General features: G+C 41.0%; 1 protein-coding gene across 1 annotated transcript; it reads left to right on the top strand.

Annotated features, from left to right (window-relative positions):
- The first annotated feature begins 7,318 nt into the window (after nt 1-7,318).
- On the top strand, nt 7,319-7,745 carry LOC117742814 (uncharacterized protein C11orf87 homolog). The gene is given in 2 exon segments (XM_034550450.1): nt 7,319-7,363; nt 7,365-7,745. Coding segments are annotated over 2 exon segments (426 nt in total).
- The last annotated feature ends 1,626 nt before the right edge of the window (nt 7,746-9,371 follow it).

The raw sequence follows: 9,371 nt of genomic DNA, 5'->3' as shown, positions 1-9,371 counted from the left end.
GATTGTGGGAGGAAAATGAAAGCGCCTGGAGGATTTCCCACGCAGACACAGAGAGAACATGCAAACCCCACACACGGAGAGGATCAGTTGCTTAGGAACAGAATTGTTCATCAACTGAGGGTGTGATCACTACTGAGCAAAGTGTGGGCTTAATCATGTGAACTTGTGTGTAAATGCTAGCCACGGCTCTGATGATGCTCGGAGTGCCTGGAGGTGGGTGGAAAAGGTGAGCGGCTGCTGCTGCTGCTGATCTACCATCCACCAGCTGAAGAATGGATCGATATCACGACGTCAGTGAACAAATTGTGGAGGATGTTTAAAGAAGTTATATATATATATATATATATATATATATATATATATATATATATATATATATATATATATATAAACAGGCAAGAAATGTCATGTTCAGGAGTGTGGAAATAAACCCTTTAATGGTCTTCTGATTATACATCTAATATTTAATTGCAGATTTGTTGACGTGTTTTTAAAAATGCTCCCTGTACCTGTATCTACAGTGTACGACATGATTGTAAGTCGCTTTGGACAAAAGGGTCAGCGAAATAAAATGTAATGTAAAATGCATCTTAAAGCCTCAGTAATAACATTCTAACAATATGTTATATACGGTGGAATGTAACTATATGCTCTGTAGGCCACTTAAGTACAATGTTGAGGTACTCGTCGGCTCCTAATCTACTTTTCTATTTATTCCATATTATTTCCATTTTTTGATATAGGGGAATGTTGTACTAATTTAAAGTGTTAGCTGCTTTGCAGATTCAGATAAAAAAACTAAAAATATTAAATGAACTAAATTATTATGTATTATTACCGGTTAAACTACCCGGTAGTATATAAATGAATTACAATTAGCTCCATCTTGACCAGCTGCAGCATTAAAGTAATGAACATATTACAAATATAATCCAGTAATACACTATTCTAATATGGCCCATACAGTAGAATGAGTACTTTTACTTTAATTATATTTTGATGATAATAATTTAGCAGTTTTACTTGAGTACAATCTTGAATGCAGGACCTTTACTTGTAACAGAGTATTTTTAGTATTACGTGAGTACTTCCTCCACCACTGCGGATTCTTGTATTCTTGTGAAGTTAGTGGAGCGAGTTGATGCTGACACATGTTTGAATGTCTTGGCTGCAAGAGAACTGAAAGAAGAGTGTTGGTGAAAAGGTGTTGAGAAATGTGGGACCAATTAGATGGAGAAGAGTTGGAACAACACCTCTCAGAAACAGTGACAACAAGAAGTTAAAGGACAGGTTCACCTTGTTTTCAAGTGTCACACGTATGTTGAAAGAGTTATTAGTGGCTTTCATTTCTCCTGTCCATATTGGCTGTGACAAGACTCCTCAGAACGACTTCAATGCGAGACATGTTTGAAGTAGAACAAAAATATGTATATTCAATCTCTACAGGCGGGTGTCCTGGTCACGTTGGACACGGCTCAATTCACGCCATTTCTCTCGCTCTCCTTTTCTGTAGCTCTGCTATCACCATCAAATACAGCCATTTACAGGCGGAACAAAGTAGGGGAGGCTGTATGTCTTCATTTAGGATGAACAAATGTAAAATCTTCCTATTATAAATCCACACACTCGGTGACAGGGTCATCATTGGGAAAAAAAGAAAAATCAGTTTGTGGAGAGACATATTCTCTCCCCGTGCCTCATTCATTCTTTCCTGAAGTCATTTCAGTGGGGCACAAAAGTAAAGTTGGCCTGTGTGTGTGTGTGTGTGTGTGTGTGTGTGTGTGTGCATGAGTGCATGCATGATAAAACTGGATTGTGTGCAGTTTATTAGAAATTCTGCTGACAAGAGACTTATAGTGACAGCAATGGTGTGTGCGTGGAGGGAATATCAGGAGGATTGCTGCTGTCTGGAGATGGCCTGCAGCTTTAAAGATATCAGTTCCCTCATATGAAGATGCATAACGTCACACACAAACACACACACACACACACACACACACACACATTGAGTGGACAGCAGCGAGTGCATCAGTATACGCTTAGCATTCAGAACCACAAAGCTTTCTCATTATAGTTAATAATCCTGATTAACACAAGCAGCCGTCAGAGAGGCCTGGCACTGGAAGAGAATACAGTGGCTCAATAATAGGCAGATACATAATGCGTCATTAGGAAAGAGAAGAAGGTGGTAACAGTTATAGTTTATAATGAAACTAAGGGCATTTACTCAATGTACTGTACAATTTGGAGATAGTAGTTTATACTTCTACTCAACAAATTAGATGAGTACGTTTTCTTCTGGTACGTTAATTATATTTTACTGTTAGTAATACTTTTGCACAAGCACATTTTGTAATGCATTGTATTTCTATTTTTACTTATTATAAAGATCTGAGCATTTCTTCAATACTGGAAACATATAATCTTTACAGAGATCCATCAAAAAAACGTTTACAGCTGCTAAATAAAACGACTAAGTACCCACAGAGACTAATTCCCTGCAGCTCTACAGAGTGTTTCAACATATTTCAGCTCAACGTCGACATTGTGGTTTACTTTTCCCTCAACCTGGCTGCAGAAAAAGCACAGAAAAAACCCTCTGCTGTTCGCTGATGGGCACGTAGCACACAGTGTGCAGAGGTGTGAAATTGGACAAGCTTTAAACGTCTCTCTCCATCCATTTTTTCATTCTTCACACAACTACTTTGTCACGTTTTGTGTGGCAACACCACGAGGGCCTTCAAGGAGAAACTGTCTGAATGTATGCACCATTATCTCCATTTGTACTATTAATCAGGTGCTACACATATTTACCACTGTGTGCGACTTAATCTGTTTAAAAAAGCCCTGAGCTCTTTCTACACTGCTACTCCAAGGGTTTCCTTCCACAGCAAAGACAGTCAGGTGGTCTAATAGGGGTCAGTTTGATCTGGAGAACTGAGCCGACCTGTATGAATATTAAAATAAGTGCAATAATCACTCTCCATTTAACAGCCCTGAAACATGTGCCAGGCTTTAAACTGTGCATGAATAGTTGTATAAATCTTTCAGTATGCACTCATCTTCAGTGAGTTCATCATCCAGGGACTCTCTCTTCCTCCGAGGCCATTCATTTTTCATGGAGCCCCGCTGCTGATGGAGCATGGCCACAAGTACAGGGGAATTACTGTGAGAATATTAAACGCTTCGTGATACCAATATAAGAAAAAAACACACAGACTTTTATCTGATTAAACGTTCCTCTTGTATGTGTTATTAAAAGTGTTTGCATTATGCATGATGCAACCCACCACGAGATGTAATTTAAACAACAGAGGAGCCACTGCAGTGTGAGATATGTAAATATTAATTCAAGACTTAAAAGTAAACTTAATAAAGCTAATAAACAAAAACGTTTTGAATAGAAGGATCAACAATTTTATATTATACATAAATCAATAACAGTTTTCACATTCATGTCATACACTATCCCGCATGTATCGAGGTGGAAAGGGAGGTGGTGGATGGTCGTGTGGTGAGTCTGAGTTCTCACTATTGTCACAGAATGTCGCTTGGTTTTCTTAAAGGGACGGTGTGTAGCATTTCAGGGGATCTATGAATTGAATATAATATTCCTAACTATGTTTTTATTAGTGTATAATTACCTGAAATAAACAATTAAGAAAAGAAAAGCTCAGAACAGGTCCTTCATATCCAGATAGGGAGCACGTCCTCCGTGTTGCACCAGCATGTTTCTACGGTAGCCCAGAAAGGACAAACCAAACACTGGCTACAGCGAGAGCCTTTCTTGACCCTTAACTATGCTGTAGTGGCTATCCACATGTATTGTAGAGAGTTATGATTAAAAATAACATATTGAACGAAATCCAGGTTTTTGCAGAATTGTTCAATATTGCCGTTCTTGTCTGGCGATCGAGTTGATTATTTGGAGGTGGTCAGTGTCTTCTTCTGTGTGCTGTGGCAGCAGCTGACATCAACAGAATCGACAAACATCAACATCAAGAAGGCTGACTCTGTCCTGCGGGTGGGAGGTGCAGCTTGAGTCTCTGTTGGAGCTGTACAAGAGGAAAGTACTCTTCAAGCTGCAGAGCATCATTGACAATTCCTCGCACTTCCTCATGCCTTTCTAGATGAACCACACACACCTTCCTCCAGACTGAAATATCTTTGTAACTCTTGTATTTGACTGAAATTCGCCACCGGCCTTCAATGTTCCCAGAGGATGAATCCCGCTGAGTTTGGCGAAATAGTAGTTGATGTTCTATGCAAGGGGCTGCGTTTGTAGGAGTGTGTTGTTTCAAGTACGATTAAATGAGTATCTGATTTATCTGCAAGCTATATATTTAAGAGAATGATATAGATCCAAGACAAAGCTGGCGCAACGGCAGGAGAGAGAAAATTGCAATTACAAATCTGTCGGCTACTTCAGCACCACGGACAGCATCGTGAATTTATCAATACACAGCACAGTTAGGCTACTGATATTTCAGAACCATAGTGGGAGCCATAGATTTTAAATTGCACAAGCCAAAGTCAGAAAAAGGACCAATTAGTTAGACAGATTAATATTAAACTAAACAACCTTTCCGCCACAGCACATGGGGCAAACTGGCCACAGGGAAATTAGGGAAGAAATTAGGCCATTCCTCTTTTGCCCACTGAGTAAGATAATGCCACACAATCCTGGAAGTTTAGTTTGAGTGACAGAGTTGTTCTAAACACTTATGGTTTATAACATCATAAAGAATGATTTAATTGCTTTGTATGGTTATCGTAACAGCAATCAGAAAATGTGTCTCAAAGCTGTTTTCCTTCCGTCTGAATTGTGTTTTAATGTTTCACAGCTGTGAGCATCCTGTGAGTCATCAATCAACACCACCTTCAAAACTCTGCCTTTATTAGTGTGCATACTTTTCCTGTGTCAACCCACTACATACTCAAACCAGGCTTAGAATTAGTATGCAGTGTGGAATTGGGATGCAGATCCTTCATGATACCAAGAAACGTTGGTACTGCAGATACACAACATCATAAAAACACAAAATGGAAAATATTTTTTGTTGCATGGGAAAGTTAAGAGACATGTTCTCACAATGCGTTAAGATAGGTCAAGGTGTGGCCTCATTGTAGATATGTCTCTTCAATGCCCACACTTCTATATTTGGAATACATGTCACACCGCCTGCAGCAATCTTCCAGTCAGGGAGGAGCTGAGCTCCATTTAGGTGGAGGTCTAAATTATCGGTTTTCGAATTGTGACTTTTTTAGTAAAAGATGTAATCTCTTCACGAAAACTAAACGTAAGGGTGTAACTAGTATTATTCAAGATTAGTTTTAATGCGAAATCCAGTGCTTAACAGTTATATTAAGCCTCATTTAAATAATTTACATAATTCCATACTGAATACATGACTACAGTAAATCTATGCAGATTAACGGTTATTAAAGGGCCGAGGGTTATTTTTATTCAACGTTTGGGAGGAAAACATATTAGAGGGGTCTGAGGTTTCCTCCCCTAAGACAGTTTAGCACCAGACACTTCATTTCCGACTTTCTGATTAATTTTCTGCACCAATTTGTGAATGTGCCCTTTCTGCATCAATTTGTTATGATACTTCCTGCTTCTCTAGTATCATTGAGTCATCTTATTTCCATTTTATGGCAGTTTGCAACCATAGGAGGCATTGTTGGGTCTATGAGTTGTATTCTCACACGTCCGGGTCCCCAACACCAAGCTCCGCAGCATGGGCGACCGGGCCTTTTGCTCAGCAGCGCCCCGCTTATGGAAAAGTCTCCCTGACCAACTAAAGGCAACACAGACACTGGACTCTTTTAAAACTGGCCTAAAAACCTTTTTATTTTGTATTATTGTTAGTTTTAACTATGTACTGGCTCTGTGGCACTCTGAGATTCTTGGATGAAGAGTGCCTTACAAATAGAATGCATTATTATTATTATTATTATTATTATTATTATTATTATTATTATTATTCTTTATGTGTAAATATTGAGCCATTCTGCTCACTTTTAGAATGGAGTTACATAAAAAGCTGCTATAATTTGAAATTAACTGCATATCCAACGGATGTTAAAGTAATTTTCAGATGTAAAGTTGTGATACCTATCAACTTTACTTGTCTAAGATTCTGTGAAAAAGCTAATAACTGGCTCATACCTGTATTAATCTGGTTCAAATGAATGCACGACAGCTGTACATTATTTAAACCCCTCATAATGAGGCTTAAACGCTTCAATTCATGCAGCAGTTGTCTGGCCACACCCTTCAGAATGCCAGTGGTTACCGATCAGGGTCTAATATTAAAACGAATTTACATTATTTAGTATTTGATGAAAGTATGAATACCCATGTATTCATATAGTGAGGGGAACATAATATCTCAGGTGTTGGCAATACATGGATACATTTGAAGAGAGAGAACAAAAAACCATCTCTGCCAGCTGACTATACGGGAGCTTTAATGCAGCTGCAGCTCTTCATTCAGATGCTGAGTGGAGCAGCGGATGGTCGGAGGAGGAGGGGACGGGGTTTTTTTAGGGGACAACCAGACCACTCGCTCTTTCCACGTTTTTAAAAACGCACTTTGATGCATACTGAGGATCCCCGTCCCCCCGTCCCCCATCCCCCCGCCCCCCCCCGATACTTACAGTGTTTAGCTGGGCCAGTGCTCTCCTGGTGGCAGACTGAGCGGATTGCGGCAATCAAAGCGTCCTGAGTGATCGGAGCTCAGCAGCAGCATCTCATTGTATGAAATGCGTCACCGTGATCCTGTTCTCCCATTTACACACATCGGCTCTCCACTCACGGACTGTGCCTCGTACTGACAATGTCATCAGGTAAGATTTCATACCTTTAAATGTATAGATTATTATCTTCTGGCCGCAGTGTCCTAAATGGCTGCTTTGTGAAGTGCATGAAATAATGGCTTCTGTTTGGCTAAATCTCGTAGGCCTACACGTTACAATACATGATGTATTGTCCTTACTACATTGTAACCTCTTTTTTTTCCACAATCATGAGCATATGCTGGGCTGGCAGGTTTTATCAAACATTGTGATTTACTGTCAAATGGTTGAGATGTGTCTTACTGATGAAGCTGGGCCAGTTAATGAGTGTGGGTGGGCGGGCTTCTGATTGTTCTGATAGGTAGTCTCCTCTGGTGCTGGATGAGCGGATCTCATGCGTCTTCTTTTCGGTGCAGGTAACCACATGCGCGGGCCGGTGTCACCGCGCTGAGCCCGGAGAGCAACAAGGGTACTGGGGTCAGAGAGACAAGAGTGGCCGGGAAAGGTGGACCGGATGACAGCCAGAACCTCTGAGGCCTCCGGACTGTCGGTGCCGATGCACCGCTGTCACCGGGGTTTTCCAGGCCAATAACGGCACCTGTGCGGAACATCTCAGCTTTTTTCCGCCGTTCTCCTCCACCCTCGCGCTCCTCGTGCTGGTGGCCGTGCTCGTGGGGATCGTCCTCGTTTCCCTGGCAACGTTCCATTTCCACAAGAGGAAGCTTCGGAAGAGGAAGATCCAGCGCGCTCAAGAGGAATACGAGCGCGACAGTCGCAGCCCCGCGCGCGGCGCCGGGGCGGGTGCGGGGAGGCCGTGCGTCATCGTCCGACCCGTGAGATGTGAGGAGCCCCCCTCGTGCCAGGACGCAGAGATTGGGGACGCCACCGAAGCGGTGGAGGGCGAACCGGCACTGCACGTGACAGTTCCTCTCGACTGTTAACTTAGCGCAACTTCAGGGAATGAGACTGTGGAATAAACAGGAAAAGCAATAAGGCACAAAGAACTCCCACCCCCATCTCTGCTGATTGTAGATGACTTAGAAACTAATGCAGAATACTAAGCAGAATAGTCGGCCTAGAGGTAGTACTACAGGATAGCTATGTGGCCACACACCTTCCTAATACACTAATATTTAGACAACCGGTAATTCCTTATGGGACTGTATCAAGTATTTGCCTGCTTTGACTTTTGGACCTCTTCCTCTTTCCCAGCCTAAAACGTTGTTTAAACCTCAGAGATGTTTAAACTTTAAATTCTTCCTGAGATGTGACACACAATTGTGTTCAATTATTTAGAGTTTGGTGACACAACACAGAACATATTGGCTCGCTGATCTTCCTTGGCATGTCTCTCTGACACACTACGAGTATGTAGTTAGACTATAATGGATGTTGTGGTGCTGTTAGGCAGTGCAAAGCTGCATATAGGCTGTAGGCTATGGCTTATTTGTTTGGTAGTATTTTTTCCTTCAATTAAGTGACTTAGCATATTTGCCTAAAGTACTGTCCTCCAATGTCTGTTAGACATCTGTAGGTAGCTCTAGTTAGCCTGACAGGCTGCAAGATTATTTGCTGTAGTAATGCACATAATGTTTTTTAATGTGTCAGATAGTAAGTTTTAGTGCTAATACAGTATTTTAATTTTTGAGTATTTAGGCTATAATGTATTCTCTGACATGTAATAAATTGAGAATCCTTCCAACAGAGGGTTTCATTTTAAGCCCGTCTATTTATTTTTTATGCTTCATGTTGTATCATGGTGGGTCAAAGAGAAATTATGTGTCATTTATTATATGAATTCACTGTAAATGTATGTCATTATGGAAGCTGGAATGTTTTACAGTAACATCATCTTTCTGGAGTTCGTATAATCTGCCTTATCAAAGGAAATATGTAATATTCTAAGTTTATAAATAAATACTTACGTTACGTTAAGCTCTCAAATGTGTCAGTAACCCTAAACTCTTGTCGCCTGTTGACGTGAAAGCTACTCATTTGGCTATATCAAATTGACTGGTAAAAATGTCCCCAATGTAATACCGCGTATGGCCCTTTAAGATATATGGACATGTTTGGATGGATTTTCATTACATCACCCAATTTACTCGACAAATGACCTTCCTCAGGGAGATCCATATAATTTGGATATAGGGTCTCGTGCTTAAGGACCACTTTACCCAATAATCATTGCTTACGCAATTTCTATGCCATACAGGACCATTTAGGCCGACTGTAGAAGCATGTCTATCGAATACAGAATCAGATTCCACTGCATATAGAACATCTACCATATTATCAATCTTTCAGTGGGATTTATTGGCATGAAGGTTATCCATAAAATCCATAAATAACTCTTAATCCTAACAGCTCCCACGTGACGGCACCAGAGCCTGTTTTGTTGGAGGGCAAAGGAAGTGAATCAGCATCGGTCAGTGTGTCGGCCATGTACCAGGACACCATGTTCCTAATTGTCCAAGGAAAGGAAAAGGCCTGGGAATATGAAGCAGTCTTTGGCAAGGCTCCAGCCCTGAAAGATGCAATGACAGACTGCCCGTCTGTCTTATCTC

Source organism: Cyclopterus lumpus, chromosome 14 (genome assembly GCF_009769545.1).
Source record: "Cyclopterus lumpus isolate fCycLum1 chromosome 14, fCycLum1.pri, whole genome shotgun sequence".
Classification (NCBI taxonomy): Eukaryota; Metazoa; Chordata; class Actinopteri; order Perciformes; family Cyclopteridae; genus Cyclopterus; species Cyclopterus lumpus.
Note: the sequence above shows the minus strand (reverse complement) of the source record. Positions and strands in the feature narration are given on the sequence as shown.